This window comes from Hetaerina americana, unplaced genomic scaffold, assembly GCF_022747635.1.
Source record: "Hetaerina americana unplaced genomic scaffold, ioHetAmer1.1.p SCAF_4, whole genome shotgun sequence".
In the NCBI taxonomy this organism is placed as follows: Eukaryota; Metazoa; Arthropoda; class Insecta; order Odonata; family Calopterygidae; genus Hetaerina; species Hetaerina americana.
Window position 1 is genome coordinate 56,417,176 of NW_027286985.1, and position 22,691 is coordinate 56,439,866.

At 38.2% G+C, this 22,691-nt stretch overlaps 1 protein-coding gene across 1 annotated transcript in view; it reads left to right on the plus strand.

The window, feature by feature from the left end:
- Camta (Calmodulin-binding transcription activator) overlaps positions 1-22,691 on the plus strand; it is a 1,815,113-nt gene that overhangs the window by 660,794 nt on the left and 1,131,628 nt on the right. Inside the window, exon 8 of the mRNA XM_071590285.1 lies at positions 12,672-13,040. Within this exon, the coding sequence (XP_071446386.1) occupies positions 12,672-13,040 (369 nt within the window). The remainder of the gene's footprint in view (positions 1-12,671; positions 13,041-22,691) is intronic.

Sequence of the window (22,691 nt, forward strand, 5' to 3'; positions counted from 1 at the left end):
CCGTTTTTTCGTCATATTTAACTATTCTTTACATTGCATTTGATTAAAGGTGAATAAATACCCACTTTATCAGGGTGATTCTTTACACATTTTTTCAACATTAGCAAAAATCACGATGTATCTCCTTTACGCAAACAACTCGAATTTTCGTATTTTGGACCGGGCCGAGTTTAACTTGCACTCTTCATCATTTATATATCCTTCAAAACGCATTCATAATGACGTGACTCGTAAAATATAAAGATTTTAAGCGCGTGACGCTAATACTATATTTTGAAAACGAGATTTTTCACATGTTATTCTCGTTTTTTGTCATTTTAATGGTGATAATTTAAATTATGCCTCGGATTTTTCTATTTTTTATATTCTTATTGTAAATTGTAAGCAGTATTGGAATGTTACACATTCAAATAGTTAATAAAATTACTGAGATGTTGCATGTACGCGCACTAAGATGTCACATTGTGAATTTATTTTTTACTCTAATATTTGCCTTTTTAGACTTTTTGTCAACCATATTTATAATTTGAGTATTATTATATATTTATTTAAAATCCACATATGCTGATAGACAATGTCAGGTGGCACACAAGTCCCAAATAATCACAAAGGTAAAATCATGATTAATATTTGTTTTTTAATGAAGTCGTTAAACTATTTTGTCCGAGTTTTATCTCCTCCCAATTTCATAGGAATACGTAAGTAAAATTTTCTATTTGGCACCAAGTAATAAGCGATAGGAAACGGTACGGAAAAGTACGGTATAAATGGCCATCCCTCTTGACGATAGTGTGATTCGCTGTTGAAGGACTGTTTGAATATTCATTGGTTGGAAGGAGTTAGTGTTTTTGTGGATGTTTTTCATGGTTTGGTACATGTCTATTAAGATAATAGTGTGAGTCAATTATAAATTATAAGATTGCTTCAAAGGTTTTGGAATAATGAATTTACTTCTGTTAAAATATGCGGTCACATGATTGTCTGTGGTTGCAAAATACCATGTTTAATTCTGGGGCTTACTATTGTGGATCTTAAATTAAAAAATGCTATCAAACTTTTAAATGAATGTGTGAACTTATTGGTGTTGATTTTAGTTTATTTTCCAGGATAAATTGTTGCTTTTTTAACCATTCCTCAGATATCTATTGGTTTCTCTTCGGGATCCCCTGGTTGACTACCCTTTAGCTAGATATCCCCTCCGTAGTTGATCGATTATGAATCCTACTGAAATAGGGCTAAAGTCGTCGTCTTCGTGTCTTTGCCCGCTTATTTTTCGTTTTCGCTGACTATTAGCCTAAATCGGAAAAAGTCTCATAGTTACGTTAGTTTTTAATTTTTTTTAATTAATTTGTACTTCTGAAGGACGATTTTTGAAAGGGGTCTAAAAATGTTATGTTAACTACACTGGAATTACTCTCACTGATCGCTAACATTCACTGTTAGTAAAAGTGAAGGAACAAAATTGTAACTAAAATGCAGGAATTTAGAAAACATATATATATATATATATATATATATATATATATATATGTTTTCTAAATTCCTGCATTTTAGTTACAATTATGTATATATATGTACACATATATATATATATATATATATGTATATATATACACATATATATATATATATGTATGTATATGTATATATATATATATATATATATATATATATATATATATATATATATATATATAGATAAAAGGTAAATCAATCACATATAAAATCAAATATTAAATAATTATTCAACATTCAATTCCTACGGCTATTCCTTGGAATGAGTATTGACGTAAAATATAAAAGCTGAAGTTGTGGATTTCTTGAATGTACCTTTTTTGATTTTTTCGGTGAAGGTGACAACTTGCTTTATAATTTGCCTGTCCGCGCAATTTTTAAAATATTGCATTTATGCTTTTCTCTGCTTTCTGAGTTTCTCCGCCATTTATGAAAGGTATCGTTCCATGATTGTAAATATTCCTGAGGAAAGTTTTCATTAAGATTCCTCTGTATGCATAAGTTTCATCGGGAATAACACTTTGCCATTAAACATTAGAGAGGGAGTAAATATTCTACCACAAATTACGTATTTTACCTGGACGATGAAGTATTCACCATTGCCTACGTTCATCATCATTACGGCTCTCTCTCGACGTAAAATTTGCTAGCAGCTAGTTCGGCTATCCTTTTTCCCGTTCTTCTCCGTTTATTTCTTGGTAGTTATGTGTTGAAATTTCCCATCACTGGTAGTTCCTTTTGGGGTAATTGTAGTTCGTCCCTTCAATGGCACATTTCATTACGGTGATGAATAAATACTTTTCTTCCAGAATTCCGCTTGTCTCCACTCACATCGAAGGGCACATGAATAAATATATATATGTATATATATGTAGTATATGCATATATATGTATATGCATATAAATATATATTATATGTATACATATACCTCCACCGGGGGGGGTGATATATTGTTAAATATGCTTTACTTATTGATGAAGAAGCTGTTTAAATAGGAAGCAATCCCATCCTTACAATCTTATACTAAAATCTACACAAAATCCCTGCCCGTATGTAATCAGCGTTACTTTGAAGACATGTTGATTGAGGTTATCGTGGGAAATGGGTCGGTTTTTGGTAGGCGAAAGGGTTAACCCCGGGAAAAGGAACTTGTGTGTTCATTTTTTTTTCTTCTATGTAGGCTTTGGGGATGGTGTGGGAGAGGAGTTTTAGAAGCGAGTTGGGTGGTGGTGGAAGCGGCAGGAAGGCGAAGCACGATGACGGGTGGAGGTGCTTTCTCGCGACAGGCACGCCTCCTTCGGCCCCCTCCACCCACCTCCCCCGTGCCGCTCCTCCCACGCACACACAAGCCCTAATTTCCTCCAAACGTCCATCATCCCACTCCTTCCTTCACTGGTGTTCGATCAGCGTGCGGGCGCTTGAAGTGAGAAGACGAGGATGCATATCATTGGGAAATCTGGGGTCTTTAACGCCTAAGAACTGTCTCGATTAGGTCCTGTGGCCGTTTCTAACCTTCGTTTCTTCCCACCCCCGATGTCCCACCTGATTTCCAATTCCTTCCTTGCAATGACCACTCCGCCTTGCATCTCTCAGGATACCATTTGTTTTTATCTCCTATTTTAGAGCTGTTTCAAGATTCACAATTTTAAATTAATTCTCATGAATTTATGTGAATTCTTTGTACATCCGTTTTAATTTTTTTAGTTCAACCTCTGTGATTTGTATAAAATTCGATGAATATTTGACGTTGAAGTCAGGAAAATGAATTAGCTTGAGTTAGTTGCGCTGAGGAAATTAGTTTATTGAAAATATAAGGTTTGCCGTTGTCACTAACGTATTAAGAAGTTTATTTCTTTCAAAAATTATTTCTAAACATAATATTCCTGTTAATTTTGGAAGAGAATTAATTGTTGGTAAATTTCTTCTTAACATGAATTTCATGAACTAGTCTCTTTTAATTCGTTATGCATGGATTTTTAATGGTTTTTCTTACTATTTGTGTGCTATAGTATTTTAAAATTAATTTTGTAATGACTCATGTAAAACATCTGGTTTTTATTTTCTTTAAAGTTACTTCGAATGATGTCGAAATTTGAAGTCAGTGGATAGTTGTATTCGTGGGCTATTGACAAAAGATTAGACTACAAAATGCATAAACTACAAGTTAAGGGTAAATTGGAATTAGTTTTATTCTCTTGTGATTTCGCAAAACCCAAGGATATCTAGATTAAAATTGTAATCCGTATCGGTGTGAGTTCTTGTTAAATGATTGTTTTGGTCGCCGAGTGATTTGTGAAGAGATATTGACATGCCGGGAAGTGATTAATGAAACTCGTGCTGTATATGTCTCGACGCCTTCAGAAGTTACCCCCAACCGAGGTTGACTCTCCCTCCTCTCTACCTCTCCCACCACCTTGGCTCCCCTAGATAGCTTTTCCTTCTCTCCTGCGCCCGACTCTACTCCCTTCCTTTCCACACTTCACCTCCCGTCTCCCTACGCCTCACTAATTCCCCTATCCCCTCCTTACCTTTATTCCAAAGCCGTCTCCAATCATTCTTCTCATTTCCTCGCCGCCATCCTATTATTCCCACTGGAAACAACAAATAATGGGAAAGAAAATCAGCGTCGGCAAGGTCACGCATTTCCCACCCTTACACCTATCCCCACACAAGGAGCAGCGCAAATGACGGAGATAATGGCATTAGTTTCCTTGATTTGTTTGGAGCAGCGATAAGGGATTGGATTTTCTAGGAATTTACTCTTATTTCTATCCTTCGCGGCGTTTGGTAGGCCTCGTTTTCCTAGCGCGATTTTCGTCTTTTTCTTTGCCTCTTTTTTTACTGATGATTAATTCATGAACTTCTTTGTATTCATCTGTTTTTTCTATTTTATTTTTGATTCAGGTAATAGAAAAACTTCTGGAAAATACTGTCACCAGAGCATATGTCAAAAACTAAATTTTTCATCCTCATTTTGAATGTGCCCGTGTAATGTGGTAAGAACTTCAATGAAACATTGTAACAATCCGTGATTGGCGAAAGAATAAGTATAGTATTGAATTTTAAATATACGAAAGGGAGTAAGTTTCGTGCAATAGCTTGAGATAAAGATTTCTTGACTTGATCCACCGCGAAGCGTAACGGCACGAGTGTTATGTATGTTGCTAGTGAAATCAGTAAACCATTAAAATTCGGAATTTAATTCTCATAAAATATTATAAATGCATGATACTCAGAGAAATTAATCGATTACGGGTTCGGACAGAACCGATTGTAGAAAATTACTCCCTAGAGATGGCCCATTCCTCGTTCTTGCAGTGCTTTTCACTTGCTTTTCTATTTAGATAGTTATTTTTGTTGGGTATTATCGCGTTGAAAACTCGTGCACGTGTGAACGTAATAACGAATAAGGATGCTTGTGATTATATTTGATGAATAGGTCGTGATTTCTCCAAACTTTCGTAATCCATCTCCAAAACAAATTCGAGCATTATGGCCCTAATAATCGTAAAAACTGAACAAAAAAATATACTCCTCGATATATTATTAATTTCGACAGCATCGAAAAATCCCTTCGATTTTCACTCTTATTGAATAATCACTCATCCACGTCAGGCTGGAAATAATCGCTCTCCACACACTTTTTCCCTCGTCCTTTCCCTCTGTTCCCCTCCGTCGCGGCACCCCTCGCGTGCTTCCTCTCGATTATGATCCTCTATTATGATACCGCCAGTTATTTCCTCATTCCGCCCAATTTTCTGCGGGATTTTATTCAAAAAGATTAATTCTGTTACTACCATACATCATGTAAACTCCGAAAATTTTCATCGGCTCATTTTTTTCAAGAAAGTTATGATCGAAGGTAATCATACGCCCTTAATCCTGGTTACGTCAGGTCTCGTGAACCCTTAGTTTTCAACTTTTTTTCCACAAAGCGAAATGCACACAGGCGTATCTTAGACAATAAAGAACACATTACCAATTAAGCAGCAGTTTTGACTTATGGGTATCCCGATATTCTAGGAAAAAATGACTCTGTTTGTTTTCCTCTTTATGAGGGTGTTAAATTCATAAGTTAAATATGTGTGAAAGCGGAACGAAAAAAGGTTTATTAATATCTCTCCGATTAGATAAACGTGGAAGTTATTGGTTCAAAAGTCTGGAAGCTGTTACTTTCGCTTTATTATTTATTAAATACCTTTGTAATAAATTTTCTCAGCCTGAGCTAGATATGGTTACCATCGCATTTAGGTCTGACGGTATCTTGAATTTTCTCAAGTATAAGCTTTAAAAACCTTTTTCATTTTTTCTTTCAAGAATAACGGCTTCCTTTGACAGTAAATAGATCACCACCATTTCATAATGGATTTTGTATATTCGCAAATGTCAAATGTCAAATTTTTTTATCATTATAAATATGTTTCTGTATGCGCGCCTTGTAAATCATTTTTTTAGACCTCTCATCATATCAAAACCCAGGAAAACACCTCTCCGTTGCTCTGGTATATCGTGTAACACTCTGAAGAATGAAGATAGCAATTTGCGAAAATTATTATGTTACAAATAGTCAGTACTCGTCCTTATTCAAGGTTAATTTCATTTTCTTTAAATGTTTGTACGTGTATATACATATCAAGGGGTAATACATATATATATATATATATATATATATATATATATATATATATATATACTATATACATTCAAACACGAAATCCCGCCAAACGGCGAATAAATACTCATATATACAGAAACATACATAAGGAAAAGGGATAGGAACACGTATAAAGGACGAACACAATAGAGGTGGGGAAGGCGGAATCGAACGGATCACAAGAGTAAAAATATTTCCTCAACCGGGACTCGAACACCGGATCTTTCCACTTGCCGGGCGGATGCTCTTAACCACTTGAGCTATCGAGGATATGTAATTTACCCTGAGATCCGTGGGTCTTATATGTCGCCAAGCGCCCCGATTCTTTAGCCAAGAGATGGCGTCAGGGGGCTGTTTCACCCACCAAAGGAGAAATAGACAATACACAAGAGGAAAGGACATTGGTTAGAATTCATACAACATCATACAGGAAAAGAACAGTGCGTTTCGTGGCACGCATAGCCAGAAGAAAGAGATGAGCCACATTGGCCAAATACACACACATATATATATATATATATATATATATATATATATATATATATATATATATATATATATATATATATATATATATATATAAACACACACACACACATATATATATATATACATATACATTTGCACACACGCACCAGGGGATAGTGCAAATACATGAAAAATGTTGGAAAAGTCTCTTTTTAGCAACAGACTCATTTGGACTGTGTCACCGATAGCCGAAATCACTGGAAAACAGGAATCACATTAATTCATGGTTCGAAATGGTGCAGTAATACCTTGATATCTATATAATTCTCTCTAAATGATAAAAAGCATCCATTTACTTTGCCAATGCACAATTGTTTATGGCCTCAAGCATGAATTTTGGATTTCCCGGCGCCCAACTTAATTCTAACCGTGCGCTTGTCAAAAGGTAAAATCTCTCCAGTATTCTCGACCCTCCACCCCGAGAACGATCGCAAAGGAATATTTAAGAAAACACTCCCCTGTGCCTCTCCTCGGTTCCTTCTCACTTGCGGGCACCCTGATTTATTCCTCCCCACTTGGCAGCTCTCCTCCTCGAGGGTTCTTACTCTCAACCCCCCTCCCCCACCAACCACCCCACCACGTCTTCCATTTTCGCCCCACGGTCCCATCACCTCGCCGGGAGGGGATGCGCCGCCGGAGGTTTGGGGGATTTGAACAGGGGGGGAGAGCGGGATCGCCCGCGGGGATTTTCGGGGTGAAGGGGGTGGGCACGTGAAGAGGGGGAGTGAGGGAAGAGTAAGGATGGGTCGAGTGGATGGCTGGATGCAAGGGGAGGTGGCTATAGGAAACTTCGCCGAACGCCATAATGGCGTGACGTAGATGATTAAGAGGCGACCTACTTGGTCGGCCGGATTTCTTTTTTTTATTTACTGCCTCCTCCTCCACTCCCTTCCCCCCACCCCGCTCTTCGTTTCTCGTTCTCTTCATTTCCTCCCTCGCGAACCGATCCCCTCTCCCTCCCTCCTTCCCTCTCGCGTCACCCCACCACGGTTTAAGACGTGAAAAATTCCCTCGGTCACATTTTGCCTGCAAGGGGAGTCGCCGCGCGCGGGTGGAGACGACACCGCGCTGGCGAATCGTTGAGAGACCACGTGCGAGGCTGACATCTTGGCTGACGGGTGGGACTCACTCCCATTCTGCGAGGCCGCCGGGAATTTTCTTTTTCAACCCGGTCTTCCGACGAGCGCATATCGAGTCTTCCCATTCCAAAAGTGACTAATTGGTGATTTATGTGTACGTAAAGAGGCATAGGAGAGTCACCATGCTTGAATTTCAATTTGCATATCGAAAAGGTTCAAATTTGTGTCTCATCTCATGGTATTGCGAAATCATATGAGCATTCCAAATGATATTTGCAAAGAGTCCTGCTTAAAAAATGGTGAATATATTATATAAATTGATTTAAAACCATTTCCACTCATAGGAGGAGATTTAATCCAATTACTCTGTCGTGCGTCTGTTTACTATTTTACTATTTTTATCCTTTTTCATTCAGAATACATGTAGTTCATGATATCAAAATTAACCACGTACTTTTGCTTACAATTTTAGTATTTGCTTCGAAGCATGTCACTTTAATACGACGTAATCGGTCCAAGAGAATGTGAGTGCTGCTGTAAAGAGTATGAGGTATAATACCATGTCATGGCGTAAAGCTTTTTACTAAATAATCCAATTCTGTGTAAACTTTCCCTCAGATATAATGTTTACATAAGGATTTCAAGCATAAAACCATCGAGTTTAGACGTATCCATTATTAATTATTCATTGTAAGGTTTTAAAGTGTATATAAATCTAATATTTATCAATTAAATCACAAAAAAGGTAAATTATTCAGCTGCATTAAAAAACGTTGCCTTCGGTGTAGGTAAAGTATAACTTTCACCCCAGTTTCTAATCTTTTGTATGTGTATTATGTACTTGGTTATAATTATTTTAAATCATTTAAGAATCCTCGATAATCACTTTCTCAACAAATGCTAATTTTGCTCAGAAACTTGGAAGCCAAAAATATTCATTTTGCCATTCAAACGTGTTGTACTCTGAGAATAGAGCGTGTAATCACGAAGATAAAAATGTTTACCCCTTTGTCTTATATTCATTTATGTTGAAACAAATACATGTCGATATTTTAATAACTCTAAAACTAATGTTCGCTAATAAATTGTACGTTTGCGGTGATGATTGAATAATTCTCAGTGAATGAACTTTTTTATTAACAGTGATAAGCAAACAAATTAACTTTCATAAATTTTTTAATAGAAATGGAACAATCGTTTAATGTTTTCGATAAAGAAATAAAAATAAAATTTTACGGTAAGTCCGTCCGTAGCATATCTGATGTTTGATTAGTTTACACGGTGTTTAGGCAAATTGGAGAATACGGCATCCTGTTAGGCCTAATTTTATTGATTTATAATTATGGCTGCATTGTTTTATAGTATTTTGAAGACTAAGATTTCATAAACTCCCATTCTACGACGCCGTTATCGTTGTAGTGAGTATTAAATCACGTATTCGTTTCATTTGTTTTCTTACAAAGCAATGCTTATACAACATTTGAATCTATATACCCATATTCCCTCGTCGATTATTATTATTATTGGTTTGTCAATATTGCCGTAAAAGTGGTATTTCATTCTGCTATCATAATGTGATACCTGCTCTTAGCCATTTAATTTTACAATATAATATCACCATAATGGAAAACAATAATTACCATAACATTTTTTTACTACTGTTATCTGTCCAAAATCCTTCAATCTTTTCGATCGTTCTAATTAATTTCAGAATATAGATGAAGCATTTCATTCCATCGCTGATTTGACGATAATGTTTCTGTAGTAATTTGAAGTTTTTTCTTCATTTATGCGTTTTGGGTGCGGGGTTAGGGGATTGTTATTCGTCCAATTACTTTTGTTTTCATATCCTTTTGATTTCCCACGTCATACTCTGGCATAATGTGACGTGTGATTCAAGTAACTCTGGCATGAAATGAAAAATTTAATGTTACTGGATAGAGTTATTTCGGATCGATCATTCCTTACGTCAGGTTTTAATTAAGTAAACAAGATCTTAGCAGCGTATTAGGTTAATCTCAGAAGGGACTGGTTAGGGAAAACTCATGATAAACCAAACCCTGGAGGGAAGATGAATCTGGCGAGAAATCCTCATGTTTTTTTTCCTGCCTCGAATTATTTTTTTCCCCATGGGCCGTTCATCATCATGTTTTTATGAAGGTAACCTTTCTCCGCCTTGAGGGAGTAGGTCCCAGACTGTTGGGGTAATGGTCGGGACGGTGTTTGCTCAAGACGTAAAAATGGATGACGGCTGAGGCTAAGTTAGGCCGGTTGGGGTATGGACGGTGGAGTTAAAATTCCGTCGATAATAAGTTTCCGTCGATTTCGTCGTCCCCGCTCGTTCTGGGGGAAATACCCCCTCACTTCCACCGCAGCCGGAGCCATTCCATCCCTCTCTCCCCATCCCAGCAATCCCAAAACTAACCAATACCTCCCTCTCTTCATGCTCCCCTCTCCTCCCCCCTCTCTCATTCCCTACCGTCCTCCTCATCCAGGGCTTTGTCTTCCGAATAGAATGACTTTTTCAAACTTCACCCGCCCCCGCGTCTCCCCTCCACTCCGCCTCTGCCCATCGCCGACGACGTCGCAAGTTCTTTTTTTTTTCGTTTCTTCCTTCTCTTCTCCCTCTTTATGTTTGTGGACCTTCTTTCCTCACTTCGTGTATCGAAGTCTCGCAAGTTTTTAATTTTCTACCCCTTATTTATTTCGTCGATTCCCCGGGAAAAATGTGAGCGCGTTTCGCTCTCCTCCCCCGCTCTCTTACCTCATTCCGTTTCATCACGGCGCCGAGGTTTCTCTTTATTAATCGACCTTACTCCCGCTGCTTGCCACTCTTTTCTCTTTGTTTCTTTTTTAAAATCCTCATCTACCTTTGGATGTCGAGTGCCCGGGTGGTAGATACGTTTTCCTCGTACTTAAATAGAAGGCTTAAGGGTTACTTACGGCGATAAATCTGGTAAATGAGTTTTTTTTTTATTTTCTCTACCATGCATTTGAGCTGTGGTAATAGTTAGCTTAACACAATATGTAGCATTGCTCATGACAGTTTCAGTTTATGAAAAAAATAGCTCGCTAGCCAAGAAACTCCTCAGTTCACTTTTTCGACTATGTTATTCTGAGGAGGAATAATAAGTATCCTTGCGTATTGTGATTGCCGTTGAGAGTAAGATATAGGTTTTTGAAATCAGTTTGGATACATATTTTTCAATCTTTTTTCTGCCAAGAAGTCAAAAGAACTTTTTTAGACATGACTAGGTTTTTTTAAGGGAAACGTTTTCTCTGGAGAAACGGCATCGCGATATTTCATAGGAGATATTTTTGAGTAACTGAATAATTGGGCATTTAATTAAATATATATTGTTCTATATTTTATGCGAAACTCTTGCACATTTTTTCACAAATATGTTCTGTACTATTTGATATTCCTAGATGAATGTGAATTTTATTGATAATTACCTATAAATAATTGATTTTAAAAATGATGCTAGCGCAATATAATTTTGAAACGAGAGAGTATTTTCGCCAATACTCAGTCCAAAATGTTCTGTCCCATCTAATCAACGGCATGGACTGATCAATCCCGAGCACCTTTGGTGGGGGATAATATTCTGAAATATATTTGGGGAACGAGATTGGTTTTAACAAAATAAGCATGATGATTAGTTTTACTAGTGAGTTAGACTTCAGCCTGCAAGGCAGGATCATTTTCCAATGCAATGATCATAAGGACTTGGATAAGTCAGATAGAATAAATATTTGCGATATGCGATATGTTGGACATTTGGACCTGATATATTCGAGCAATCCATGGTATAACTATAGTATTCTAAAATTGTGCTGGTCATCTTCATCAGTGTTCATTACTCGATTAATCATCATAAATCATTTGATGTTTAAGATGCACACCGTAACTAGGTTAGCGGATTTATTATCGTTTTTCTGTCTCCAAATTCTTTTGTATTCTCCTATATCATTGTTTAATAAATTAATCAGTGTTTCAATCTCAGGTTTTATTTAACCCCGAGGTGAATTGTCAGTGGGTCCGATATATCCATCAATTTCTCTTTGGTGTTTTCTATACGCTCAATTTTGTCTCCTTCCGTTCTCTTTCATAGAAATTCTTCGTTGAGAACTTAAATCATCTCAGTTCAAGTTCATCTGATCCTCATCATTGTCTTTTAAAATAACATTTTTATCTTTTCCAATACTTACCCTGCTGGTTCCAGGTTTCTTTCCACGTTCCAGGATCCATGGTACTTATCCATTGAAAGTTAAATTGAGAGGAATTGTTTTTATAACTCCGAGGCTTTACTGACTGAGTGTAGATATTTTTCTTCTTACTTGCCTTCGTGCTTTCTCAAGTTATCTACTTACTTTTTAGAAATGGTGTATATTTGAAAGTTTAGACCTTTATGAGTGATCCTTTCTTTATCCTTGCAGCTTTGCTTCTAATTCAATTGCAGAAATATGTCATACAGATTTTGACTTTATTTTGCCTCTATGGATTTGTAACGTTCATTGTTCTTTGCAAAGTAAAACTTGGGGAATTAAACGCTCAAATAATGACCATAGATGGGATATTTCCGTAACTAGAATTAATTGATTACATTTTTCATACCACATCAGTGTTTGGCATATACGCTGCAACATGTTTCTGTAACTGATGTTTTTATTACTGTACTGTTGTGATTGTTTTTCTAATTAGAGGACATTATGGTATCAATTTGCCTCTCTTGTAGTTAGAGCATTGAACATTGTGCAATTTGCCGGAGTGGACCTATTTGACTCGTACTTGGAAAGTGAATAAAATCCTCAGCTACGTCAGCTATACCATCAATGGAAAAAGTAATTTTGTAAATCTCATAATTTCAATCATTCTTTTTTTTACATCCAGGTGTCGGCTCCAACCAACAGAGAGCGGGCGCAGACAACTCGCGGGTGGAATCTGCAGACTCGAATAATAACAGCAACAGCCGTGGCGGGGGCGGAGGGACCATCCGAACCGCGGAAGGCGGGACCATTGTCTCGCTGGCGGGTGATGGCGTCACGGTGACGGGGGCCCGCGCCATCACGGGCCCCTCCACCTCCCGCGCCTCCGCAACGAGCGTGGAGGACGCAGCGAAGGCCGCGGACAATGGAAAGGCGGCCGGGGGTACCAGTCAGCAGTCGTCCGGGGTCGGCGTCGGGACGTCCGCTGGGGGCGCCAAAACACAGCCAGCCGGCCAAGCCAAGGGGAAGGCAGGAGATGAGGAGAAAGCTAATGGTGAGTGCCAAACCCGTGTTACTCAAATGTTTACACGAAAAAATGTTTCTTCTTTGCACGGTAAAGCTATGGGGATAGCAGCGATATCCCATACCCTCGCCTCTTTTAAAAACGGAGAAGTGATCGATGTTATCATCTCCTGGAATCAATCGTCGTCAAGTAAGTTGATTCTTCGACTTATCCTTAGAAATACGGTACGTTATATGATTTTCCTGGTATTTGTTTGACTCGTACAAAGTGGTACTTGTCAAAACAATTACCATAATAGCCGTAGAACCTTCGGCATATATTTATCTTAAATAAATTTTAGGTAGGAGAATCATCAATCCCCATCACGAGTACCCTAAATCTCTCTTTTCTCGAAATCGAACTATCACAAACAATTAAAAAATAATTTTAGAAATAAAGATAGCGAACATATAATGATGGAAGCAATATGCCAAGTGGTGTCTGCAGAATGCCCCTTATTGCAACGTATATGTTAATGGTCACCATGTGTTTAGACCGAATTGAAATTATTTGTTAATTCGCTGAGACAACAGCCACTTCTGTGGTTATAATATCTTTGTAATAATCTAACCAATTGGTAAACATTGTAGTATATCCGTAAAGGCTTGTAAACGATTTGACTCCTAGGAAAAGAATTTTTTTCCTAGGTCGTAAGGTTTTCATTGCCCCATGTATTTCACTTTCACTCCTATTTATAAGTTCGATCGAAACGGGTAAAGGACAATCGGATCTCCGTGACAATATGCAAAGCAAAAAAATTTGCCACTCTCTTGAAACGGATCTAAAATTGAGTGATTCCTGCCCATTTGATATTTATTCAATAAAGTAATGGAAAATCACTCGATGTGAAACAAAACATTCACGATATATGCTCTTGTTTCGTCTTTCTCTAGCCATTTTAAACTAAAATTGCTCTTTCACTGAAATTATCAAGTATTTTGAACGCATAGGAGTCTCGCGTTCCAACTTGATTTGAGCAAAGGTGTAGTTACTCTCATTCCATGACTTTGACGTTTATAGAATTTAAAAGCGCATTTCATGGCATGAATGAAGTCGTCTGCAGATTTGTCCTCAGAGTGATCAAAGACTTGAAATGGCGTCGTTCGAAGTATTAAACTGTACCATAAGGAGGGATATTAAAATAATGCATGGTGGAGAAGCTAAAAATATGAAAATTGAGAAATAATCCTCTCAACTTGTATGAATGTATGTAATTTACTTTAGTTTTATCTGAATTATTTTTTGGATATCTTGCGATTTTTAGAAATTGAGACGTAATGCCTTTTTTAGTTGAGTCTTACGTGCTTTCGAGAAAAACACAATTCTCCTAGTATAGGGAATTCCAGGATTTCTTTATCCGATTCGCCAATCCTATTTTCATGAATCTAAAGTCATGAGATACCTATGGAAACAGTTATAACGAAGAGAAAAAGCACAAAACCTCTCATCCTTTCGATTAAATTTCTTTTCGCAAAAAGGTAAATCGTATCAAATCATTTCGTGATGAATCTACTCTTAAATATTTTTTCATTCACCACCGAGGCGGGAAAAATAGCAGTCGTGAAAAATGTGATCAACCTTCTATAAAAAGAGCATTATTTTTCTTCAATATCATTTATATATTGAGTTTGAATTTGAATTCCTCATTCTAAATTCAAGCAATTTTCCTGCTTAACGTAGTGTTCTATTTTAGCTTCGACGTGAAAGGTTTTATGTACCCTAATATATTTTTTTTCATTCTTCTCGGTTTGATCTCGATGAAACGAAAGAGTATATATTCTTTAGAATTCAAACATACTTACCTGATTTCGATGTTGTTAAAGCTTGTGCCTTTCAATATATCTATGGCATATATTATTTCGCTTAAATTGGCTCCTGCGCACGCGTGAATGTAAGCCTGGATTTTTTAATAAATGAGTATGAACGAATAATGTTGCTTTACGTACAAAATAATATTGTTATGGCGTCATCTCGTAATTAAATGGCAAGGGGTGTGTCATAAGATGTCAGAAATTGGTCCAAATGCTAATTAAAATTGACTAACGGATCAAGCCGTGCTCTTTTCTCCTCTTCCCTGCCACTAATGGATCGGCCTCCCTTAATATGTTCTGTTTTCGGAATGTATTAAGCCGGGCCTGTTCAAAATGAAATTAGCAATTGGAAAAGGTTGCGGCGTAGCTTTGCTCCATGTGAATGTGCATGCGATGAAATTTACTCCGGGGTCTTGCGGCGCTGTCATCACTTCGTGTTCTATTTTGGTAATAACCTTTGGAGGTTTATGTGCCCCTTTTTTTGTGTGTTAGATAAATCCCCTATTTATTCTTTTCTCGCTTGGCCTGCCATTTCCCCATTTTGCAAGTTCGCGGGACTGGCTGTTCGTGCTTGGGTGTTTTAAGACCTTTAATAAATGCGATGCGCAAAAGTTTGGTATTAATGACCGCTTGAGATAGAGGTTTAAAGGAAGAACTCACGTGGCGCAGGGAATTGGCTGGGGAAAATTAAGGTGGGAGGGCGAGGGATGGTGGTAGAGACAATGAAGGAAGGGAGTTCACGAGGTGGGCATGGTGAAAGTGTGTGAAAATACCTTAGTGTTTGTGTATGGGTGCAGGGAAATGGACATTCTGGCGTCAGTGGTGATACAGATTATTTAGTGGGTAATGTAGAGGTTATTATGCTAATTAGCGGTGAATTTCGTTCCATGTGTGTAATCCATTACTGTAACTGTAGTTCGTAAAATTTGATAACGTGTGATTTATTTAGTGTGTTAATTCGTTGTTAGTTTTTTTCTGACGATTGGGTTCCGAAATTTGTACGAAGTCCATAGTTTGCGGCCATAACCTCAAATACGCTCGTTATAATTAGTGCTTTAAATAATTACCCTGACGAAAGTGATATTTTTTTCGGTAATGGTTATTTGAATAGGAGTCAGAATAGTTGTGCTCTCTCTTTAAGTTCACCTACTCGCTCAACTGCTAATTTGTAGCTGGACATATTTATTATGCACTACAGTTTTGTTATTATAGTTGTTTCACATTATAGTTCGCTTCTACCATTTTAATTCTCTTACTTTTTGTATTAAATTGATATTTATATAAATGTTTTAAATCAGATAATGAATTTGATCAAATAGATTGTATCAAATTTACACTCTATGATTAACGAACTTGCTTTGATATTATTAAAGGTCATTTTAAGTGAATTATCAAATAATTAAAGAAAATTTAGATATTTGAACCTATGAAATATGGTCATTGTATGTAGAGATAACGAAAATTTTATAAACTCTGTTGACATTAATGTATAAAATTAAAAGTACATTGCTAAAGAGAGAAGGTGCGAAACCATGTTGAAGATGTACTCGGATGAAAAATCTTATAAACTCGTCCCTCAGATAGCTGCGTATAATTGTGAAAATTTAACATTTAGCCAAGTGTTTGCACGGAAAAAATGCATTGGAATGATGAGAGAGAGCTATCGAGATTCACTTAAAATGCTTTTCCAGAACTTAGACAGAATAATTCGTAGAATACCTCTAAGTCTATGTCGTTCGCTCTTTGCAACAGTTCTCACTTCAACGGGTACGCTTTGAGATTTTATTTTACGTCTCAGCCAAACGCTTAAAGATTTGGTGAGTAAGGAAATCTCCCTTTTGCATTCGCATTTCGTTTTGCTGTTGTTTTTATCCCACTTTCCTCGAAGGAATGAGTAATTTCCCTTGCAATTAACCTGATTGTTTCCTTCTCCTGCCTCTTGGGACCGCCGCTTGGCTTGGCTGCCTACTCCAGCGAACTTAGCCGGTTAAACTAATGCGACAGCTCCTTGAACTGAGTAACGACAAGAGGAGAGCAGATTTTTCGGTATTCCGAGGATATAATACATCGCTGCCAAGAAGCTTTTTCTTTCGGCAGAAGAGTTTCTGCACTTCCCCTTCTCTTCTCCAAGATAATTTAAGCTCCGTGGACAATTTTAAGTACTGTGTTTTTTGTTTCTTTTTATTGAGTTTTCCCGCATCCTTGCCTTATTTCAAGGGTCTCCCCAGAACTCTGGAAGAAACATTAACATTTTTTGTTCCTAATAAAAATCCTGTAATGCCAGCGGGAAGTGCGTGCGCTCATAAATTCATGACTAGTTTTCAGGAAGGTATTTACGAATGAATCCAAAATCTTTGAGTATCTGCCAAGCAGATGATGGCTGGGAAAATAAAGTTAAATATGTTTAATTAAGCGTAGTGATATTCATGGTAGTGGAATAGTGATAAAAAACTATAGAAGTAAGATGTTTTTCTCTGGCATCAATATTTATACATTTTATTAATAATATTAATTTCAGAGATAATGTGCCATTTGAAAAAAAGTTTATTTTCCTTATTTCTTGGTCTGATATTTGGATTACGAACCACAGTTTATTCAAAACTTCATCTACATCTACTAAATACCCCGCAAGCCGCCGCAAGGGCGTGTGGCGGGGGGTGCTAGGACACCACCCGTAATTTAGAAAAGAAAAAGAAAAAAACCGCATGCAATAACCACAAAATCATATATAAAAAAAAAACATGGCATACATTCATGCATGAACACTTACACCCCACACACATGCAAACACTCAAACTACCAACTAACATACACATGCACCTGAAAGTATACCTAACATCTCTATAGTGTTTAATTTTTATCCGACTTGTAAATTCAACGTTTTTAATATTTCTAAAGTGACTTCGGTTTCTTGCTATTATGATTTCTGATTGTTCGGGGAAAGAATGAGTATTTGTACCTATCTGTCTTGGAATCTATCTCCCTTAGTTTATCTTTGTGATCTGATCTACCTAAGTAGTGTGGGGCCATTATAATTCCTTCAGTGTCATAGTTAAACTCGTTTGTTCTGAACCTTTCTAAAAGTCTAAGCCTCGCATGTTCTCTCCGCACTTCAAGTGGTTCCCAGCCTAAATCCCCTAAGAGACCTGTCACACTTGTGTTTTTATCATAACAATTTTTAACGAATCTAGCGGATTTTCTCTGGACTTTATCTAATTCTTTTTGCCAAATTTTCTCCCACGGATCCCAAATACTTGCGGCATATTCCAAATGAGGCCTAACTAGAGCAAAATAACACCTCTCTTTAACTTTTTCATTACATTTCCCCACCACCCGTTTTATGAAGCCAAGTTTCTTTAAAGCTGATCCGCATATTGTCCTGATATGTGCTCCCCATGAAAGGCGTGGTGTTAGAACAACCCCCAAATATTTAACTTGATTTGCCGTAGTCAATACTGAACCCTCTATTTTGTAGTTTATATCCTGTTCCTCGCTTCCTTTATTCCAAAATTTCAAAACTGCACATTTATCTATATTAAGTGTTAATCCCCATTTATTGCACCATTCCGAGATATTGTCTAAGTCTCTAGAGAGTAGCTCGCGATCTAGTTGGCTCCTTATTTCCCTGTATATCACCGCGTCGTCAGCAAATAACCTTAGATTGCTACTAACGTGTGTGCTTAAGTCATTTATGTATATTAAGAACAGAAGAGGCCCTATTACACTTCCCTGGGGGACGCCCGAAGTTACATCTCTCTCCGTTGAGCACAACCCATCTATGACTACTATTTGTTTGCGGTTTGACAAGAAGTCTCTAATCCAATTAATTATTTTCTCATTGATCCCATAGTATTTAAGTTTATGTAACAATTTATTGTGTGGGACTGTGTCGTAGGCTTTTTTGAAATCCAGGAATACTGCATCGACTTGTGTGTTGTTTTCTCCCGATCTAAGTATATCGTGAATGAAGAGACCAAGTTGTGTTTCGCAAGATCTGCTTTTCCTAAATCCGTGCTGGTTGTGGATTAGTATTTCCCTACTATCAAGAAATCTCATAATGTTAGTGACAATAATGTGTTCCAATATTTTAAAAGAGATCGATGTTAAAGAAATGGGTCGGTAATTGGTTGGTTTATCCCTATCGCCGCCTATATACGAGATCGTCGATGGGAGTTATATGGGCTAGCTTCCAGTCGCGAGGCACTGAGCCTTCTTCTATCGATTTTAGGAAAACAATATGTAAAAATGGGGCAATGTTGTCAGCTAATTCCTTTAATATTCTAGCAGGTATTTCTTCCGGACCAGGTGCCTTGTGTGCTTTGATACTACGGAGCAGATGTACTATTCCCTGCTTGGTCAGTGTAAGATCGCTCATGTGTTCCCCGGGTGGGTGTGGAGGATCGTTTGGTGCGTTTGTGTTTTTGTTGTAGACGCTCTGGAAAAAATGGTTTAACATATTTGCCTTTTTCACGCTATCTGTAATGATTTCCCCATTTTCCGTCCTCAAAGAGTGAACAGTGGGACGTTTACCCTGTATTTCCCTAACATAGGACCAGAATGACTTTGGATTTTCCTCAAGATATTCGCTTAGCATTTTAGATTTAAAAGAGTGTAGTGCTGTGCGCATAATACTTTTCGTCTTACTACGACATTCTTTTAGTTGCTGTTTGGTTGTATTCATATAAATTATATCGTCACTTTTTAAACTCTTTTTAAAATTTGACTGTAGCTTTCTTTGCCTTCTTAATGCCGATCTGACTTCCCCGTTGTACCATCTAGGTTCCTTACTGTCGCATTTGAGTTTGGACGGTATATACGTCTTTATTCCTTCGCGTAAAATATTTAAGAAATAATTCCAAGTGTTCTCTGTATTTGTTGTCAGTGTTTTTGTGATGTATTCTGGTATTTTTATGTTTAAATATTTTCTTAGTCCGTTAAAATTTGCCTTGTTGTATAGGTATATTTTACGCTTTTCTTTGTTTATTTTGACGAACTTAGTTTTTAACTCTACAAGAATAGCCTTATGGTCACTGATTCCGTCTATTATTTCAATGTTAGTAATGATTTCGGGCATAGAAGTCGCAAAGATGTCTAGTATGCTTTGGCCCCGTGTTGGTGATTTAACAATTTGTTCTAAGGAGTGTTTTGTGAATATATGAAGGAGTTCTTGGCATGAATCTCTGTTTTTGGCAGATTTTCCTACGCAGTAGTTGTCCCAGTCAATTGACGGTAGATTTGTGTCACCAGCGATTATAGTAATACTGTTGCTTTGTCTGCTGCTGATAGTGGATATTTGTTCGTCGAGCTTGTGTAGGACATCTGTGTTAGAATCTGGGGGTCTATAAAATGAACACACGTATAGGCTTCTGCCGTTGTAGTCCTTAATGCTGCACCAAACGCTTTCTATGTCATCTACGTTGCATTCATATCGTTGGCTACTAAGATGTGACTTTACTGCAATGAATACTCCCCCACCCAACCTATTTGGTCTGTCCCTTCTGTAAATTGTGAAACCGTTTGGAAAAACCTCATTGTTTGCTATATCTCCCGTGAGCCAACTTTCTGTTCCAACTACTATGTCTGCGTTTGTACTGACAAAAATATGTTCAATATCCGATATTTTGTTTCTAATGCTACGGCAGTTTAATGTTATAATTTTAATATGGCTAATAACTTCTTGTTTTTCGGTTTTATGTACGCTAACAAAACTGTTTTGAGACGATTCGTGGTGAACAGAGACAAAAGAATTACATTCACTTGCATTGCTATCTGTTATGTATGTAGAGGCACCATTTTTATTAAATTTACGTGAGTTATATGTTGTTATAACGCAAGTGTTTGTTTGTTCAATTTTTTGGGGATATGAGAGGCATTACCTGAACTGAATTGACAAAAAGCGCTGGATTCTACTTTATTTTTCCCAATATATGACCTACGCTCTTGCCTACCAGCTATGCTAAACCCTCGAAACGTGTTCGTGTAACCTACGCGCTACCAACTGCGATGCCTCGGCAGTATAATGGACCCCGGAGCGATTAAGGGGTACCCGACACGATGAGAGGACGGGCCTCAGATCAACGAAGTCCGCTCCGATTCCCCGGCAAAATCCCAGCAATCTCTGATTTAAACCCTCAATGCGGCTCCAAACGAGCCTTCCGCGGTCTACACGCGGCACAATACTACATATACTTAATTTAATTGGGACCTTCAACTCTGCCTCGACTCGTTTCACCTCCGAGTGCATCTCCTTAAAGGAGCGCAGGATCTCTTCAGATCCACGTTCCGAGGCGTCGTTTGTCCCGACATGAGCCACAATGCGTAGCTTGGAGCAGCCCGTATTACTGACGGCCGCCTTCACCGCCAGCGTCGCCTGGGGTACCCCGCCGCCTGGTATACACCAGGACGACAAGAATCCAACACCTCCCTCCTGTTGGACTCTGCGGCGCAGCGGATTCATTATACGCCGGACATTTGAACTACCTAATATAACGGTTCCCTCCCTCCCCGACCGCTGATGCCTTACCCTAGGCAGTGCCCTCGGAGTAGGGATAGGGGCTGCAGGTACGGTGGTGCTATCATCCGACAGCACCTGGTACCTGTTGGAGACGGGGATGGTATCTGCCTCCGCAGAGTCCAATCCTCGCCGCAGCGTTACCTTCCCCTTGCCCCGAGAGACGACCCTCCAATCGTCCGACCTACGGACGTGAGACACTCCCTCGTTGAGAGATGGGACACGGGGTAGGTCTCTAATCGCCCAGCCACGTGTTGCATTCGGACGAATCCGTGCACCCCTATGGGCGTGGCGGGTTTTCGTATTCCCACCCTGAGCACCATCTCTCCCGGGGGGAGCCCTCCGGCCGGCGATCTCCGATCGAAGCTCCCGCACCATTCTCTCCAGCATGACGATACGGGCCCTTAAAGCCGCGCATTCGCCAGTGCCTTCGAGCATGGCAACAGGGGACCTGGATGAAGCCATCCTAATTTAACTACCGAGTTCCCAACAAAAGCTAACCTGTATACACTATGCTAAAATTTCTAGAAGGGGTTAGCTAAATTTAGCTCAAACAATAAGTTACGATTTGGAATTGAAATTGAAGCCTAAGTGGAAAAAACGATGCTTGAGTAAGGTCTGGTTTTCAGAGGACCAAAGAAAAGATAGTAAGAAAAAGGAAAGCACTCACCGGTCACCAATCAGAGTTGAAGGACAAAAACCACCACAATCCACTAAATAAATTACTACTGCCACACACTACGGTTAACAAACCACACACAAAACGAAAACTATATAAACGAAGCAACGTATACGTTGACACTACACTGCACTTCACTAAAACCAAAAGCACCAAGAATCAAGCTGGCAGGCAGGTAGTCTCTGGTGGGTCAAACCGGTTACCAGGAGCGCTCAGTAGGCAGGTCCGCTCAGGTTGAGGGCCAGAGAGAGAATGATGAGAATGATTCATCTAAACCTTAAAAACAATATTTTCCTTCTAGTGTTAAGGCTTGTTTCAAAAGTATTGGTAATTAATAATTTGAATGTTTTTCCCGATTACTTATTTTGAATTTTTCTGGCTCAAATTATTTCCATCGGTCACATTTTAGATAAGCGTTTCGAGCAGTTTTCTTGCTTAGAGTACCATTTCAAAGATATTAACTTTAATACCAACTTATTGAGTTTAGGGCAGGAGAATATTTTACGCGAGTTAAATTCATTTTCTTTATTTTTGATGCAGCTGTGTCCATAATACATGGAATCTCTGTTTCTCTCTATTAGTCTCATAAGTAATTATCATTTTCTCTTCGACTTTCAACTTATCCGTTTCCATTACGTCAG